Source organism: Pipra filicauda, unplaced genomic scaffold (genome assembly GCF_003945595.2).
Source record: "Pipra filicauda isolate LSUMZ 115617 unplaced genomic scaffold, ASM394559v2 scaffold628_size223124_pilon, whole genome shotgun sequence".
In the NCBI taxonomy this organism is placed as follows: Eukaryota; Metazoa; Chordata; class Aves; order Passeriformes; family Pipridae; genus Pipra; species Pipra filicauda.
Window position 1 is genome coordinate 25,503 of NW_024104785.1, and position 18,436 is coordinate 43,938.

Sequence of the window (18,436 nt, forward strand, 5' to 3'; positions counted from 1 at the left end):
CCTGGGGGTCTGGGACGTAGGGTCCCACCGCCTCCCAGACACTCACACCCCGTCCCTAGCTGCTGTGCTGTGCCCTGCACCCACCATGAGCCCACAGGGGCACGGGGGGTGTGTGTTCACGCGGGTGTGTTCACGTGGGTGTGTTCATGTGTGTTCACATGTGTGTTCATATCTGTGTGTTCATGTGTGTGTTCACGTGCATGTGCTCGTGTGTGTTCACGTGTACGTGTGTTCATGTGTGTGTGTTTATATGCATTTTCACATGTGTGTGTTCACGTGTGTGTGTTTATATGTGTTCACGTGTGTGTGTTCACATGTGTGTGTGTTCACATGTGTGTGTGTTCACGTGTGTGTGTTCACATGTGTGTGTTTATATGTGTTCACGTGTGTGTGTGTTCACATGTGTGTGTGTTCACATGTGTGTGTGTTCACGTGTGTGTGTGTTCACATGTGTGTGTGTTCACATGTGTGTGTGTTCACGTGTGTGTGTGTTCACATATGTGTGTGTTCACGTGTTCATGTGTGTGTGCACGTGTGAGGGGGGTTGCCTGCACAAGGGTGTGATGTACCTGTGAGGGGGTGCCGAGGAGGTGTCCAAGCCGTGGCTGGGGCTGCCCTGTCCCCCCACCCAGCCCCCCGTCTCAGGGGTTGTGGTGTCTCGGAGCACCCCCCAGTTCCAGGTACCCCAGCTCAGGGGGGCTCCCGGGGCTGCCCACCCCCGTGTCCTTCAGGAGTGGGGTGCCGGGGTGCCGGGGTGCCGGAGTGCCGGAGTGCCGGGGTGCCGGAGTGCCGGGGTGCCGGGGTGCCGGAGTGCCGGGATGCCGGCGCGGTGTCCCCGTAAGGCGCCTCCCCCGCCCCGCGCCGCCCTGATCCATTATTTATCGGCTCCATCCCGATCTCGCGCCGCAGCTCTCCCTGTAACGCGATTAGGGCCGCGGCCCCGCGCGGCCCCGGCACATGGAAATCGCTGGCAAATGAATTTTCCTTTAATAAGGGAACAGCTCGGTGCGGAATTAAAACGTCAGGAGCGGCGGCAGCGCCGGGGGGGCGCCGGGACCCCCCCCGCGCCGGGGGACGGGACCCCGGCAATTACTGGCAATAAATCCTGACCCCGCGGTGGGCCCGGGCCGCGGCGGAGCCGAGAATAATGGGATTACACCTGGCCCTGGTGAATGGGGATGGATGTACCGGGAGCGGGGGGAGCCGGGGATCCCCCCCCCCGGGGCTGTTGGCAAATCATCGATTCATTAACATGAGCGGCTCGGGGGGGGGGCTGAGCCCGGCTGCGGCACTGGGGGACCGAGGGGGAGTGGGATGGGGTGGAGATGGGGATGGGTGGGAATGGAAATGGGAATGGAATTGGAATGGGAATGGAATGGGAATGGGGATGCAGTGGGAATGGGGATGGAGTGGGAATGAGATGGGGTGGGGATGGTGATGGGGATGGGATGGGGATGGGAATGGGATGGGAATGGCAGATGGGATGGGGATGGGAATGGGGATGAGCATGGGGACATGGACAGGACAGCCCAGGGCTGGGGACAAAAAGGGCCAGCACACACCTCGGCTGCTCCCACGTGTGTGTGTCTGCGTGAGCACAACCACCCCCAGCAGACTCCCCTCAGCCGTGTGCAGGCGTGTGCAGGCGTGTGCAGGCGTGTGCAGGCGTGCACAGAGGGCTCACAGGACACAGACACGCTGGCTCACGTGCAGAGACATCACACACGTGTACAGGCAAACACACATGGAGCCACGTGTGCCAGTGCCAGGGACCAGCCAGACTGGGGCAGGAGCAGTGCACAGCCTCAGGAGAGGCACTCAGGATGAGGGTGGATGCCGTGGGACCCCTACTCAGCACCAGTCTGGGGTCAAGGGGTCCCACCAGTCCCGGCCCCAGCTGCCACCCCCCTCCCCACAGGGTCCCCCTCCCGCTCCCGGGCCTCCATTTGTGCCTGGGCCAAACTCCAGCCAAATGGGCTGAGGGGGGGTTGCATTTCAAAGGCTCCAGCTGGAGCAAACGCCGCTGCCCCCCCACCGGGCTGTCACCCGCCCATGCCCCCTGACCCTGCACAGCACGGCCGGGATGGCAGGGACCCCCATGCCCTCCCCAGGAGAGCGATCTGTGCCAGGACCCCCATGGGGTCGGGGTCCCTCTCGAGTTGGTCTGTGGCTGGGGGGGCAGGCTGGGGTGCTGGGGTGTGAGACCCCCGTCCTGCTGTGGAGTAGAGCTGTGTGTGGGACTGTGTGCCCGCTGCCCGCCGAGCGGGGGTCTCTCTGTGCCAGGGTGGCAGCAGCCGGGATGGGGCAGCTGGAGAGGGTGGGAAGCTCCGGCTGTGGTCTGGAGGGTGACTGGTGTGGGGCATCCCCAGGCTCTCCGTGGCACAGGGACCCCTGGGAGACCCGACGTGGGCCGCGGGGTGGTGGCGGGTGCCGCGGCGGGGCCGAGGCGGCGGCGGGACCATGAGGATTCAATTAGGGCCGAGTGCGGGGGCTCAGCTCGGAAATGGCCCGTCTGGGCGCTGACAGCCCGGCCCCCGCCCAAGATGAACGACCCCCGCGTTAAAGCCCAGAGGGATGACAGGGGCACCTGAGTGTGGAGGGGGCCGGGGCGGCCGCGGGGGGCCGGGACCCCGGCTTTGACACGGCCACGGGCGGGACAGGACCCCGGTCCCGGTGCTGTCACAGGGCTACTGAATTGCTGGGAGAGGGGCCGCAATGGCCCAGGGGCGGGGGACGTGGCGTCAGGGGGTTGCCTACTGTGGGACTGCCCCATCCTGCACCCCCAGGCTTGGCGGGGGACGCCTGGAGCCATCTGTGCCCACGGGTCCCTCCCTGCCACACCGGCGGCAGCAGAGCGGGGGTGCCCTGGGGGTCCTACTGTGCTCAACCATGCACCGGGCTGGGGGGGACACACGCCCCCCTCATCCCGCAGGACCCCGGCGGGGCCCGTCCGTCGCTGTGAGCACTGCCCGGGGCTCGGGGATCGATGGCCGCGCGGGTCACCGCTGCCATTAACCCCGGCGAGGCAGCGCCCCGGGGTTAATTAAAAAGTGAAGTGCAACGAAACGCGGCGGCGGCAGCGGGAGGGGGTTGACAGCGGCAGGGGGTGACAGTGGCGGGGGGTGGTCGGGGTGGCACTGGTGCCTACGGTGGGCACGGTGGGTGCTCCAGGGACACCATCGAGTGCAGACCCTGGCACGGGCTGTCACACAGGGACTGGAGGTGCGGGATAGAAGGGGGGCAGGTGGCACTTGGGGTGTCCCCACGTCACACGTGCCGCGTGGCAGAGCCGGGCGGGAGGAAGAAGAGGCGTCTCAGAGGAAGCCCCATCCTTCCTCCTCCTCCACCCTAGCGCTATTCTTAGCCCAGGTCTGTCCCGCATCCTCCCCGCCCGGCGGGGTCCGGCCCTGCGCCCCGCGGGACCCTCGGGGCGGGATCAGCGGGGGGACCTCAAGCAGGGACCCCACCACGGGAACCCCGTCCGTCCCCGGGCTTCGCTCCCCGCCCCCAGCCAGCACCGTAACTCTAGACCCGACAGCTGCTCCGGGCCAGCCACCCGCGGCCCCCGCGGTCCCCCACACACAGCACAGCCCCTGCAGCCCCCGCACACAGCACAGCCCCCCGCACACAGCACAGCCCCCCGCACACAGCACAGCCCCCCGCACACAGCACAGCTCCTGCAGCCCCCGCACACAGCACAGCCCCTGCAGCCCCCAGGACACAGCACAGCCCCCGCGGCCCCCGCAGCCCCCACGGCGTGGCCCCCCTGGCGCAGCACGGCGTGACATCCTTGGTGTCCCCATTTCCTGGGGGCTGGGGGGGTCTCTGCTCCCCCGTGGCTGGGGCAAGGAGAGGGAGCTGGAGCTCCTGGTGCTCCCCTCCTGGTGTGGGGAGAGAGGGTACGTGTCACCCTCCTCAAGAGGACGGGGGGCCCTGCCTGTCCGTGAGCCTGGGGATGTGTCTCTGGGTTTGGGGGGCTGGGGACGGAGTCCCGCCGCGGTTGCGGACTGAGGGGTGTCCCCGGCTGGGGCGGTGGCTGTGCGGGTGTCCGTGGTGGCCCAGCCCACGGTGACCCCGCGTGGTGGGACCCTCGCGGCGAGGCGGGCACGGCGGGGTCAGCGGCGCATTCCTACTCCCGCGGGGCGATCCGGTTACCGGCCGGCCCGGCCCCGGCCCCGGCCCCGCCATTAATCTTCCCGGGTGCCCTTTGGAATTTGCCGCCCGAGGCCCCGGGGGGTGTGGGGGTCCGAGGGGTGCAGGGAGAGTGGGGGGATGGATGAGGATAGGATGGGAATGGGGGTGGATGGGAGCGGGGATGGGATGGGTACAGGAACGGAGCTGGGGATGGGATGGGGATGGAACTCCCCAGTTCACCCCTCCAGGAGCACCCCCTTGTCACGCCGAGCCCTCTCCTACCCCCTGAGCCCCTGCCCCGCAGCGGGTGCCCGGTGCCGCAGGACGATGGCGGCACGTCCCCTCCCTGCCGGGATCACAAGCAATTATCCGGCAGACGGAGACGCGGCGCTGCAATAACCCACCCAATTGATTTAGGGATCAGGGGACCGGGCCGGTGGCAGCCGTGGCAGAACGAGCCCCCCCGGCTGGAGGGGGGCTCTGGGACAATCCCCAGGCTGGAGAGGGGCTCTGGGGATACCCTCGGCCTCTGCTCCACTGTGGGACCCCGGCATCGACGCTGGCACAGCTGTGGCAGGGGGGGCTCAGCTTGGGGCAGCTGGGAGCCCCGTGTCAGGGCCTGAGCAGGGTTAGGGGGTCGGGACAGGGTCCCAGCTCCCCATCCCACCGGGTGGGCATTGCTTCCAGGAGCGGGAATGAGCCAGCCGTACCCCTGCCCACGGAGAGGGGCCGGGAGCCTGGAGTCCTGCTGGTAACGGAGCCGCCGGCCCCGCGGGATCGAGGGCTTCCTGCAAGGAAGGTGGGACAGGGAGGGGAAGACAATAAACCCCAGGAAACGCTGGGAATAGCGGAGGGGATGGCCGCGCCGCCGGCACTGGGCCCGGGCGGAAGACTCAGAGCAAGGGGGGCAGCCGGGAGGGACTGGGGGGGTCCTCCTGAGCCCTGGTACATTGACACTTCCAATCTTGCCACGATTTGCCCCAAATCCTGACCCCAGGATTGTGTCTGGGAGTCAGTGGGGACTGGGGGGCTGTGGGAAGGGGCCACCAGTGACGTTCATCCCAGCAGCACCACGGGGCTCTGGTGGGTCCTTACCCTGCCCCGGCAAGTCCCAGGTGAAGGTGGGCTCGGTGGGCGCCCCTCACCGGGCCGTGGCCGCGGGCACGTGGCCGCTGAGCCCCTGTGCCGGGTGATTTATGGCCGGGAAGCGCCACCACAGACGGGCTGGGACAAACCCGCCAGGAAGCGCCGACTTCAAAGGGTGGAACAATGGCGGGACAGCGAGTGCCGCTGCACCAGGACCCACACGGCACTGGGACCCCTGCACAGCACCAGGACCCACACGGCACTGGGACCCCTGCGCTGCACCAGGACCCACACGGCACTGGGACCCCTGCACAGCACCAGGACCCACACGGCACTGGGACCCCTGCACTGCACCAGGACCCACATGGCACTGGGACCCCTGCGCTGCACCAGGACCCACACGGCACTGGGACCCCTGCGCTGCACCAGCACTCACACTGTGGCACTGGCATACACATCATGGCACTGGGACACACATCATGGCACTGGGACACGCATCATGGCACTGGGACACGCGTCATGGCACCAGGACACACATCATGGCACTGACACCCACAACGTGGCACAGACACCGTGGCACCCATGCCATGATACCCACGCTGTGGCACCAGCACCCAAACCATAGTCCCTGTGCCAGCCTGGCAACCACCTCCAGAGCACCCACACCTGCCCACCGTGCCCACCTGTTCCCCTTGTAGGCATCCCATGTTCATTCCATGTCCCATCCCATGTACATCCCACGTCCCATCCCTTGACACCCCATGAGCCTGCTCTGTGCTCTCCCCTCCTGCCAGGATGTGCCGGGGTGGTGGTCCCACAGTGTGTGCCCCTGCCCGTGCTGACACCCAGGAAGCCGGGGGGCTCCAGGGGGCTGCAGCTGCCAGACAAAGGTGGGAAACTCCAGGGGCCAAAATAAACCAGGAGAGGTGAGGGGATGCCCTTGGCCCCATTCCCTTGGCCCCGCTGCCCCATGTGCCCACACCAAGAAGGGCTGGGTGTGCCCGGTGACATCCACCCTGTCACTGCCCAGCGGCTGGGGTCCGGGTGTGTGGGGGCCTGTAGGTGCTGGCAGCAGGGCCAGGTACCATGGCCGGGTGCCACAGCTGCTCCCACTGCCAGCCAGGGCTGCTCCCACTGCCAGCCGGGGCTGCTCCCATTGCCAGCCGGGGCTGCTCCCACTGCCAGCCGGGGCTGCTCCCATTGCCAGCCGGGGTTGCTCCCATTGCCAGCCGGGGTTGCTCCCACTGCCAGCCGGGGCTGCTCCCATTGCCAGCCGGGGTTGCTCCCATTGCCAGCCGGGGTTGCTCCCATTGCCAGCCGGGGCTGCTCCCAGCTCTCCCGGGTGTCCCCCGGGTGGCTGGGGGAGGTGTTGGGGTCCCGGGGGCGGCACTTTCCCAGGCTCCACCACGACCCCTCCGTCCGCAGGAAGGTGCCCCCCCGCCCCCCTTCCCACGCCGCCGGGCATCCCGGTGCCAGCGCCGGTGCCCACATCCGCGGGAAGCGGGCAGGAAGGGGGGGCTGGGGGAGGCCAGCAGGGGTCAGGAGGGAACGGCGTGGTGGGGGCCGGGCGGGTCGGGGGGGCCCAGCGTGGGCCCGTCAGAACCCCCCGGCGTCATTTAGAGCCGCTCAGGCGGTGACAGGAATTAAATTGCGTTTGGATTTTCTCATCAGCCTCATCCCGGCGCCTCGTTACGGGAACGTCCCCGCGCCGGCTCATTCCCGCCGTGACAGCCAGGAGCAGCGTGCCTGTGCCACGCACCGCTGGGCATGGGGTGGGATGGATGGAGTGGGGATGGGACCGGGACCAGGGATGGGACGGGACGGGATGGGATGGGCACCACGGGGAAGGCTGTGTGCCACCACAGACCCGGTGGGTACCTTGGGGTGGGCAGTAGGGCAGGAGGTTGGGGTGTGGGGCAATACCGTGCAACATGTCCCTGCGGTGTTCACCCAGCCCATCCCACCATCCCGGTGCCCCCCCGGACCCCGGGCTCTGCCCCTCAGCCAGCAATGGGGTGTGAAGGTGCCAGCTGCTCATCTGTCTCTGCCAGGGCCGTTTGGAGCTGGTGCCACTGGAGTGTGGTGGTGACAGTGCAGCTGGGGGGGTTCAGCAGCCTGGGGTCCAGTCCCCATGCCCATCCCCAGGACAGGGTAGGGGCTGGGGGTGAGTGGAACTCCCAGAGAGAGTGCCCATGGGGCAGGGTTATGTGGGGCTTTAGAGGGGACCAGGGACAGTCCCCAGTGAGGGGCAGGGGTGGGCATTGTGGGGCAGGAGGGGGCAGCACTTGGGGATGTTGGCATAGGAGGGAGGGCTGATGCTGTGTCCCCCCTGGGCTGTGTTGTGCCCCCATTGTGCCCCACCTTGGCACTCTGCAGTGGCCCTGGGGCGCAACAGCTGCAGGGCTGGGGGGGGTCAGGGGGCTTAGAGGTTCCTCTGAGGGGTCCCTCCTGCTGAGTCCCCCCAGTACTGCACCTCTAGCCCCCTCGGCATGGCCAGAGCATCCCTGTGCCACCATCCCCCTATCCAGATACTGGGACCCTCCAGCCTGGGACCATCCCCAGTGGGAGCCCTGGGGGTCCCACATGGCCCAGGAGCTCCTGGGGGTCCTGTCACCCGGTCATGGGGGTCCATGCCATGCCCGGGTCCTGCCAGGCAGAGCTGAGGACCCCTCACTGCCCCCCCAGGTTAAGGACAGGGCGCCGGGGGGCTCAGGTTTCCCTCCCTGCCGGGCTGGAGCCGGGGGCCATTAGCCCCCTTGGAGCATGACGGGGCACATCAAAGGGCCTTTGGCCTGACTGCAGCTCGGGGGTGCAGGACCCCCTCCCAGCACCTGCCCCTGCGCCGCTGGACCCCCAGCTCTCATCTCCCCCACTCTCTGGGGCAGCCCCCATAGGCGCTGGGGCCAGGCCGCAGGCGGGGGCTCATTTACCAACGTCAGCCCCGCAGTTGGTTTGAATTAGGCTCCTCCAGGGCCGGCGCTGATAAGGGAGGGGGTTCAGGGCTGGGGGGGCGTGGGGGGCTCCGGGGGGCTTCCTGCTCTGCCGTCTGTAACTGGCTGCCAGAGCCACTGCTGACAGACACGAGGACGGCCCCCGCCTCACCACCCCCGGCATCCGTCTGTCCGTCCATCCATCCCTCCATTCACCATCCCCGCGTCCACCCACCCGTCCACTCCCCCACAGCCAGCCTTGGTTCAGACCCCCACCCCGCACCCCTCCTCCTCCAGCCTCAGTTGCAAACCTAGTCTTGCACCCCGATCCCTATGGTTCCAGTTGGGACCCCCATCCTACTCCTCCACCCCTCCAGCCCTGTTTGGGACACCCGTCCCACATTCCAAGCCCTCCACCCTCACTGAGACCCCCGTTCTGCTCCCCCGCCCCTCCAGCCTCATCGGAGACCCCCGTCCCGCAGGTCCTCGCGGGGGCTTTGTGCGGGGGTGCCCGGCCGCCCCCGCCCGCTGAGCGATGGCCGACAGCTGGGCCGGGCCGGGCCGTAACCGGATCCCCCGGCGGGGAGGTCCCGGGCGAGGATCCCGGCGCGGGGCCGGGGGTGAGGGACGGGCCACGGCGCGTCCCCCGGGGGTGGGCACAGGCACCCGATGCCACGTGCACCGAGGCCGGGGGGTCCCACCCAGGACGGGATGCCCGGCTCGGGGGGGCGAGGGCGGGGAGCGACCCCCGACAGCCGCCCGGCACGGCCCGGTACTGTCACCACCCCGCCGAGGGTGCCCATCACCCGGCCCCGAGCCCTGTGCCGCGGCCAGGGCCACTCCAGATCTGCGCTCCCGGGAGCACCGGGAGCACCGGGATCCGGCGGCCGTTCCTCCCGCAGCACCGGGCCTCGTAACCGTGGGTCCCATCCCCGGGACCCCCACACCCGCAGCTGTGCCCGTGGCTGCAGATCCAGATGGTGGAATATTGTCCCGGGGTAATTAGGGCCGTGTGGGGCGGGGGGGCCGCGAGACACCCTGGCAATCAAAGGGCCGATGACTTTGTAATGGCTCATTATGTAGGATGGGGGGCCCGCGGGGGCCAGACACGCACCAGGCAGCCGTGACAGGGATCGATCTGCTCGGGGGTGAGGGGCTGTGAGACCCCCCCTGCACGGCAGGGGAATGGGGAGGGAGGGGGCTGCAACCCTCCAGCCCCCATCACAGCCCCACTGCCCACGGTGCACCCCCAGCCCCCCCATACTGCAGCCCACGGCTCAGCACCCCCCCAGTTGCAGCCCACCTGGGGGGCACTGCCTCCCCCATGCAGCCCCCCCCTGCTCCTGGAGGTGCTGGTACTGAGGGGGCCCCCCAGAGGCCCCTGTAGCAGACCCCCCAGAGGCCCCCACCCCAAACCCAGCCCAGCCCCTCCAGACAGATCAGGGACCCGGAGGGGTTTTTCCACAATTTTATTCCAAAAATAAACTCGAAGGGTGGTATAAGTTATGGGGGGCGGGAGCAGGGCTGCACGGGGGGAGGCAGCACCCAACCCCTGCCCCTACCTCCTCTTGTCCTTGATGCTGTAGTGCAGCAGGAGGGGCGCAGGCTGCGGGGATGGGGGGGTCAGGGCTGGGGGACCCCGGGCAGGGACCTCCAACCCCGGCCCAGGGATGCCAAACCCCAGCCCAGGTTCTGCGCCCTGGGACAGGGACCCCAAACTCCAGCCCAGGACACCAAACCCCAACCCAGGGACCCGCCCTGGGGCAGGGATCCCAAACTCCAGTCCAGGATCCCCCTGGGGCACCGACCCCCAAATCCCAGCCTAGGACTCCAAACCCCGGCCCAGGACCCCCTGCCTGGGGCAGGGCCCTCCCCCCCGAACATGGCCAAGCCCTTCAGAGACCCCCCATCCCCTGACACGTGCAGGGGCCAAGGACCCCCTGGGTCACCACTGTGGCCACTGACATCAATCATCCTCAATCCCCTCGTCCAGCACAGCCCTGAGCCCCCCAGGAGGGTCACCCAGCCCCCTCCGAACCGGGGGCTGCCGTCCCCCCAAAGCCCACCTTGCCGAACCAGCGCGAGAGCCAGAGCTGCTTCATCGTCATGTGGTCAGGGAGGGGCTCGTTGTCAAACAGGATCTGCACCTGCACAGGGGGCTGCGTCAGGGGGGCCGGGATCCCCCCGGGGCCAGGACCACCCCCGAGTCTGACCCCTCCGGACCCCACTCACGTGCTGCAGGGGCAGCCCCAGTCGGTGGCACAGGACCCTCCGCAGGTGCCGGATCTGCGCCCGCACCGAGCACCTCACGTACTTCTGCTGCAAGGGACAGAGCAGGGCAGAGGGCTGTGGGGACCCCATGCACTTGCCAGGACCCCACACACACCCTGGGACCCAGGCAAGCCCTGGGGCAAGGGCTGGGGGTCAGGGGTAGGGGCTGTGGGGACCCCGCTCACCTGCAGCACGGCCTTGCTCTTGTCCTTGCTGGAGCTGCGAGGGGAAGGGAAGGGGACACGTGTCCAGTCTCAGGGCTGGGGGCCTGGGGTGCTGCTGTGCCCAGTGCCCCCTGCCCACCCTGCCAAGAGGCTGCAGCCCCCCTGGACTCACCTCAGCTTTTCAAGGCAGAGAGAGACGTGCTCGTCGTAGCGGAAATAGTGGGCACGTGAGTGGTCAAAGGTGCTGTAGGGGAGCCCCATGGGGTCACCCCCCACCGTGTCTGGGGACACGGGGGGCACAGTCAGCCCCCTGTGGCCCCAGCACCTTGGCTGGCTGCCCTCTGTGCCCCCCTGTGCCCCCCCCGTAGCCCCCTGGCCCACCGTCACCGCTGGGCTGTGTCACCCGGTCGAGGCCACGGGACTGGTAGAATTCCCGGATCCGTTTCTCCTCACCTGGGGGTGAGAGGTGGCTCAGGGACACCTCTGGGGCCTGTGTGCCCCCGAGGGGAGTCCCTGGGTGCCCTCAGCCCTCCCACTGCTCTCACTGCACCAAGCCCCCACCAGAGGTTGGGGACCTTGTCCCTATCCCCATCCCCATCCCTGTCCCCTCGCAGACGTGTCCCCGATCCTGCCATCCCTCACACCTGTTCCCATGTTCCCTCTCCACTATGGGGTACCAGTGCCCACACCACGTGTCTCCTGTGCCTCCCATCCTTCCTTCCCATGCCCCCCATCCCTCCCCACTGCACCCCCAGCTCTCCCTCCCACATCCCCCATCCCTCCCTCCCTCCCTCTGTGCCCCCCCTGCCCTGGCACTTATCCCTCATCCCCACAGGATCCCTCCTGCCCCCCCGTACTGTGCTGTAGGCCGTGCCCCCCTGTGCCCCCCTGCCCCCCGTACTGTGCTGCAGGTCGTGCCCCCCTGTGCCCCCCGTACTGTGCTGCAGGCCGTGCCCCCCTGTGCCCCCCTGCCCCCCCGTACTGTGCTGCAGGCCGGGCACCAGCTTGTAGACGATGTCCTGCATGACCCGGTCCAGTTTGAGGTTGAGCAGCGGCTGCGTCTCGTGGATCTTGGTGTTGCACATGGGGCAGTACTTGCTGGTCTGCAGGTACTTCACGATGCAGCTCTTGCAGACTGGGGACGGGGACAGGTTGGGGTAGGGCTGGGACTGCACCCCCCCGGCAATCACAGGCGTGCAGCCCCCCCGTGACCCCCAGGGACAGGTGAGGGCACTCACAGGTGTGCAGGCACTCGGTGATGGTGGTGGCGTCGATGAAGTACCCAGCACACAGGAAACACACGATGTGCTCGTTCAGCTCCTTCATCTTCACCTTCACCTCCTCCTGCAGGGACACATCACCCGTCACCCAGAGCCCCCTGAGACCCTTTCACCTGGAAATCCCCCGGCTCACAGAGACTCTCCTGCCGTTCCTTATTGTGTCAGGAAACAGGATTTTGAGAGGCAGGCCACTCTGTCTTCCCTAGTTATGACAGAATATAGGATTTTGGGGGGCTGCCCCCTCGTCTTCCCTTACTATGCCATAAAACAGGACTTTGGGGGGGGCTGGCCCTACATGTTCCTTTATTACTCCAGAAAACAAGATTTTGGGAGGCTTGTCCCCCGTCTTCCCTTATTTTGCCATAAAACAGGACTTTGGGGACCGGGGGGGCCGCGGGTCCCCCCAGCCCAGTGCCCGGCCCTGCCCCTTGGCCACGCCCCTCTCTCCAGGCCCCGCCCCCTCTCCCGCCCCTCGGTCTCACAGCGCCCCCCAGCGGCGGCGCCGCGGCACCTCCCGCCCTCGCCCTCGCCGGCCCCGGCGTTGCCGCCGCCGCCTCCTCCCGGTGCCTCCCTCCCTCCCGATGCGGCCGCTCGCCTCGTTCCGCAGCGGGTCCATCTTGTAGACGGCCTGGAGCTGGTTCCGCAGCCGCATGGCGATGGCCATCGGGCCCCCCTGAGGAGGCGACGCCATCTTAGAGCCGCCTCCGCCTGTGGCCCCGCGCACTTCCGGGTTCGGGGCGGGGCCGCGGCGAGCGACGGGACTACAACTCCCGGCGCGCTCCGCGCGTCGCGTAGAGTGGCGGGTAGTGTGGGCTCGGCCCGGTAGTGACCCCTAACCACGGTCTGCGGAGAGACCCCCCGGGATCCCAGGACCCCTCAGACTTGTCCGTGACGGGGGGACCCGCCGGGAGACGCCGCCGCCGGACCCGCCGTGCCCTGGGGGAGGGCAATAGCGATGGGGCGCTCTCTTGACAGGCAGCAGCCGCCGCCAATCAGAGAGGGCGCTGCGTGCGCGTGGTGCCGGCAGGGGGCAGCAGAGCGCCGCGGGGAGCGGGGGGACCGGGGGGAGCGGGATGGGGACAACGGGAGGACACGGGGCGGAGCGGGGCGGGGGGACACGGGGCAGAGCGGGATGGGGGGACACGGGGGCGGGGCGGGACACGGGGCAGGCGGGATGGGGGACACGGGAGGACACGGGGCAGAGCGGGGCGGGGGGACACGGGGCAGAGCGGGGCGGGGGGACACGGGGCGGAGCGGGGTGGGGGGACACGGGGCAGAGCGGGGCGGGGGGACACGGGGCGGAGCGGGGGGCCGGCACTGGGCTGCGGGCTGGGGTGCCGGGGTGCACAGGGGCGCAGGCTGGGGTGCCGGGGTGCTGACACTGGCGGTTTGGGATGCCGGGTGCTGGCAGAGTTGGAGTACTCTGGTGCTGCCAGCTCGGAGTGCCGGGGTTCAGGCAGGGTTGGGGATGGCACTGGCTGTTCGGGGTGCTGGGGTGTTGCTGGGGTATCGAGGTGCTGGCGCGTCGGGGTGTCGGGGTGCCTAGGTGCTGACGTTTGGGGTGGCAGGTGTTGGGTGCTGACGGGGTTGTGGATGACGCTGTCGGATCCGGGGTGCTGGTGCGCTGGACCCTCCGGCGCAGTCGGAGCCGTGCTAACGGGGGGTTGGCTCAGGGGAAGCAGCGGCCGCGCTAATGCGGAGCCCAGCTGAGCCGAAAGCGCCGCCACGGTCCCTCACGGCCCCTCAGTGCCCCCCACAGCTCCCCACGGCTCCTCACGGACTGGGCACCCTCCCGGGACCAAAGCCCGAGCGGCGGGGAAGAGGCTGCTGCTTACCATGAAGTGGGAACGGGCAGGGGGCCACGGCGGACCCCCCAGGCTCGGGCTGGCATCCATCACCCCGGCACAGAGCTCCTGGCACGGAGCCGCGCTGCCAGCCCTGCTCCGACACCGTCACCAGCTCTGCGCGGGCTGCCACGGCCAGGGATAGTGCGGGTCCGGGGGCTCCTGCTCCCGGCCCTGGCCCCGATCCCGGTCTCGGTCCCGGTCGTAGTCCAGATCCCGGTCCCGGTCAGAGCACGTGCTGCCATCACCTCAGCTCGCCCAGTCAGCCCAGTGTGCCCAGTCCAGTCCCACCGGCCGAACTGGCTCGGCCCCCTCCGACTGATCAAAGCGGCTCAGCCTTGGCCCCGTGCGGCACCGGCCGAGCCCCGGTGTCCCCCCGGTGCCAGCCCCCCGTCCCGGGCCGCGCACCGCGTGTGGCCGGGCCCCGGCACCCCACCGGCAGCAGCACGAGCCCCTCCCGGTGCCGGGGCGCCGGCGGGCAGAGGCGCAGGACCAGCCCCCGCCCCGGGCGGACCGCGGCCCCCGCCGCCCGCCCACCCCGTGCCCGCCCCTCTGGGGAGGCGAGAGTGCGGCGGGGGCCGGTGACCCCCGGCTGGGGATGGTCCGGCCCCATCTGTACCTGCCAGGAGCCATCCGGGGAGGGGCGGTGGGCTGCGGGGGTCACAGCGGGGCCAGCGCGGTCCCGCGCCGGGGCAGCATCGCTCTCTGCCGCTGCCGTGATGAGCACTGGCACAGCACCGGGCACCGGCACGGCACCGGGCAGCGGCACGGCACCGGGCAATGGCACCGGCACCGGGCAATGGCACCGGCACCGGGTAATGGTACCGGCACCGGGCAATGGCACCGGCACCGGGAGCCCCCGCCAGGCAAGGAGTGGGCTCCGTGAGTGGCTCTGCAGGGGCCCCACGGGGCTGGGGGCGGAGTGCCCGCCCCGGACCGGGGTCCCGGCACCGGGTGCTCCCGGAGCCGCCCCCGCCAGCCGGGCACGCGGAAGGCCGCGGATCCATCTCCCCGTTAATAATTGATGGCGGGAGCCGCCGGGGCCGCGTGGGGCTGTGGGGCTGAGGCTTTTAGCTTAGCCCTACTCAGATATTCAGCTCCATTTCCGCGGCAGGGCCGGGGCGGCTCCTTCTGGGAAGTGCTGCCGGGGGCTTTCCTGGCCAGACCCCTCGCTGGGGCTGAGCGAGGCTGGGCCGAGGCCGGACGTGTTCGTGACCGCAGTGGGAGCAGGGCTGGGGCTGGGCTGAGGCCAGACTCGCTCATCACCACAGTGCTGCGGGCCAGCAGAGTTAGGCCACCCTGGTCGGTCCCACTGTACCGCGGCTGGAGCTGAGATCCCGTCCTGGCGTCCCCATGGCTGGAGCCACTGTCCCAGCCCCACACTGGCCCCACATGCTGGGTCATGGCCCCATGGGCACTCTGAGGATGGTGTAACCATGGCAAGGCAGGCAGGGGGCTGTGACAGGGTGGGCATGGGTCCACCAGGGTGGTCAGGGATTCCTGTAAGGTGGGCAGGGATTCCTCAGGGAAGGCGGGGGAACCTCAGGGCAGGTGGGATGGGCAAGGGTCCCCAGCAGTGCTGGTAGGGAGTGGGCAGGGGACCCTATCACGGCAGGCAGGGGTCTTCCAGGATGGACAGGAGTCCCCATAGGGTGGGCAGGGGTCTCCCAGCAGTCCCTGTGAGGCGGGCAGGGGTCCATGGCAGGCAGGCAGGGGTCCTCATTGTGGTGGCGGGGGCTGGGCTCTCATGGACTGAGCTCCTGCCTAATGCACCGAGTGCATCTACAGAATCCAATTAACCTTCGATAACGAGGCCCTGAGCGACGTGGCTGTCAGCGGCCACCAGCCACCGGCACACGGCTGTCAGTGGCCACTGGACACTGGCACGTGGCAGCCCCTGATGGGCACCCAGCCCACTGGGATGGGCAGCACTGTCACCGCAGCCCTTGGCCAGGCAGGACCCCCCAGCAGCCCCCAGCTGCTGTTGGGCCCTGGGGAGGTAGGGATGGGGGTACACAAGCACCCTAAGGAGCACCCAGCATGGGAGAGGGTCCCGGTGTGCCTACCCATGGCTCCGAGGCACTGGCCCTACTGATCGGGGGGCTGGAGCTGCCTGTCCTGCAGCTCAAGGTGTGCCCCCCACTCCTGCAGTACCCCCTCCTGCCCCCTGCTCTATCCCCCTCCCCACTGTCCTCACTCCAGTGAAGGCTGGGGGCTCAGCTGCTGCCCCACTGGCATTGGAGCTGGCCATGGCAGGTGCTCCCGACGGGCAGGGCTCACTGGGACACCCCCCAGATAGAGACGTGCAACCACAGCACCTCTGCAGCCCCTCCAGCCCAGGCTATGCCCCCCCAGCTCCTCTGACCCTGCTCCCAGCCGCGCCCCCAGTCCGGGCCCCCGGTAGCCACTGGGGCGGGGGCTGCCCGGCCCCTCGACCCCACTGTCCCCCGCCCCAGGGGCTGCAGCCTGGTGGTACCCGGGGGGGGCAGCCCCCCACAGCCGGGGGTTGGCGTCACCGTGCAGCCGCCCCCGCATCCATGTGGCACCGGCTCCTCCCCGAGGACACCGCGCAGACGCCGAGGGCCACCGTGACGTCCGGCCGGGCGACTCGGCCATCGGGGCCCCGGGAGCCCCAGTGGCCACATGGATCCCGTCCTGGCCTCATCCTCGCCCTATACCAACCCCATCTCGATCCCCTCCTGACCCCATCCCGAATCCACCCCAGCCCTATTCTGGCCCCATCCATCCCCATCCCAGCCCTCCCGCCGGGTCGGCTGGGTCGGGGTGGGCACCGCGCCCACCGGCTGCTGCCGCCTTACCCCGCGCACCCTGTCCGGGTGCCGGCGCCCGCGGCGGGCGGGCGGCGGGGGGCACCGGGAGTGTTTCATGCGGTTAAGAAGTGTCTGATTGAGGCAGGAGGCGCCAGCAGCTCCCCCGGGAGCCGCAAGCCAAGGACTGGAGGACCAAATGCAGGCTAAAGTAATCCAATCTGGGCTGGTTCATCTAATTAGCCCAGAATTAACCCAGCAGCCAGAGAGGAGCTGACTGTCCCTCCAGTTTGCCAGCGGGTTTGGGGGGAAGCGGGAGGAAGAAGGGGACGTCCAGCGGTAATGAGATTACGGGGGGGGCGGGCGGGAGCGGGCGCTCGGCAGCCTCTGGCCGGTGGGAACGTGGGGCCCTGCCAGGTCCCCGCCACGCCATCGCCGCGGTGGCCGGGGCACCGGGGTGACCGCCGGCGGCACCGGGGGCGGGCAGGGACCTGTCCCAGCGCCCCCTGCTCCGGCAGCAGCGCCCACAGCATCGCTGTCGGGGACGGGGCCACCGGCACGGCGGCACCGGGGACGTGTCACCACCAAGCTGCACAACTGCACCGGCAGCTGCACCGGTCATGGTGGGGGACAGGGCGAAGGGCCCTGGCCGTTCCTGGCAGGAGCCCCTTTGGGGGGCGAGCGGGGGCCAGACCCCCTGTGTGACCCCCCTGCTCCCAGCTCGGCTGTGCCGAGGGTCGGGGTGGCCTGGGGGGCCCGGGGTGAGGGGCTGCTGCTGCAGGTCTGGCGGTGGCAGGACCTGGTGCCACAGTGGCCGAAGGTTGATTCCCTCCTGGAATTGGGCAAGCGCCCCTTTTTCCACTGCGTCCCTTACAGCCATCCCTGCCACCCGGGTGCCAGGTCATGTTCCTGCCTGACACGGGGATGCGTCCCCTGTGCCCAGTGAGGACCACCAGTCCAGCCCCCTGGGGTGGGAGAAGGCACACACCAAGGATATAGGGGTCTCTGCTGTGGCCAAGGAATGAGGAAGGGTTTGTACCGGCACAGTGGGGGGTTCCAGGGGCAGAGACCCTGCCTGGCCTCACAGTGGCTCTGGGGACCCCCAGACAGGCACAGGGACACGGCCTCCATTCCGGTGGGTCTCTGAGTGGACAGGGCCAGCGGCACGAAGCGGTCACACTGAGGGGCACCCTGCACCCACAGCTGGGGTGGGAGGGGGCTCACGACTCTCTGAGCACCCTCAGCCCTTCCCTGCACCCTACTGGGACAGCCCTGGCCTTGCTGCTGGAAGGTGCTAGGCAGGGGGGCTGCTCCGGCCGGGAGTGCCGCCTGCAGACCCCGGTGGGCGTGGGGCGGGTCCCGGTGCAGGCAGGCGCCGGGTGAGCCCGCGTCGCCCCCGGCCCCGTCACAGCCCCTCAATCCATCTCCCAGCCTGGCAGATTTCAGCCCCTGGGCATGGCAACATCTGCCTCCTGCTCCGGGTTCAATTAACCTGCTGCCGCCTCCTCCTCCGGCACCGGCCATTTCCTCCCGCCGCCGCTGTCACTGCCGCCGCTGTCGCTGTCACCGCTGTCACCGCCGCTGCCACCACCACCGGCTGCACCCCATTGGGTCACAGCGAGCCCCTTTGCTGGGGGCTCTCTCCTGGTGGAAAACCCACAACAGGAGCACTGGGTGTTTGTCCCAGCACCTGCCAGGCTGTGAGCCAGGAACACTGGGAAGCCATAGCCCCGACAGGGCAGGGTCCCTGTGCTGCGTCCCCCTTCCCTTTCTGGGTGCACAGGGGCCCACACCCGCGGCACGGGGCTCCTCCGGTGACCCCAGTATGGCAAAGGGCAGCTCGCCCTTGCCCGGTGCCACAGTGGGGCCGGGGTGGCACCAGCGTGAGCCCGTGCAGCCCCGGCGGAGCTGCGGGTGCAGGGACACTGCAGTGGGTCTGAGACCACCCGGTGACCCGGG

The 18,436-nt window shown here is 69.1% G+C and overlaps 1 protein-coding gene across 2 annotated transcripts; it reads right to left on the reverse strand.

The window, feature by feature from the left end:
* Positions 1-9,603: 9,603 nt before the first annotated feature.
* Positions 9,604-12,694, reverse strand: PCGF1 (polycomb group ring finger 1). 2 transcript variants are annotated; one of them, XM_027730621.2, is made up of 9 exons: positions 12,461-12,694; positions 11,824-11,929; positions 11,568-11,720; positions 10,967-11,038; positions 10,758-10,866; positions 10,607-10,640; positions 10,383-10,466; positions 10,217-10,297; positions 9,604-9,756 (listed from the first exon to the last, which is right to left on the reverse strand). In XM_027730621.2, the coding sequence occupies exons 1-9, from the start codon at positions 12,554-12,556 to the stop codon at positions 9,709-9,711; spliced, it is 783 nt and encodes a 260-aa protein (XP_027586422.1). In that variant the 5' UTR covers positions 12,557-12,694; the 3' UTR covers positions 9,604-9,708. The 2 variants fall into 2 exon arrangements, with proteins under 2 accessions (XP_027586422.1, XP_027586421.1); XM_027730620.2 differs by having other exon boundaries at positions 10,383-10,469.
* Between the last annotated feature and the right edge of the window lie 5,742 nt (positions 12,695-18,436).

Bases quoted from the DNA above. Each gene is read 5' to 3' on its own strand.
- PCGF1 (XM_027730620.2), bottom strand. From the start codon at position 12,556: ATGGCGTCGCCTCCTCAGGGGGGCCCGATGGCCATCGCCATGCGGCTG. The intron at 11,930-12,460 runs GCGAGCGGCCGC...GTGTCCCTGCAG, and splicing joins TGGACCCGCTGCGGAACGAG to GAGGAGGTGAAGGTGAAGAT. The intron at 10,867-10,966 runs GTGGGCCAGGGG...CCGTGTCCCCAG, and splicing joins GACACAGCCCAGCGGTGACG to ACACGGTGGGGGGTGACCCC.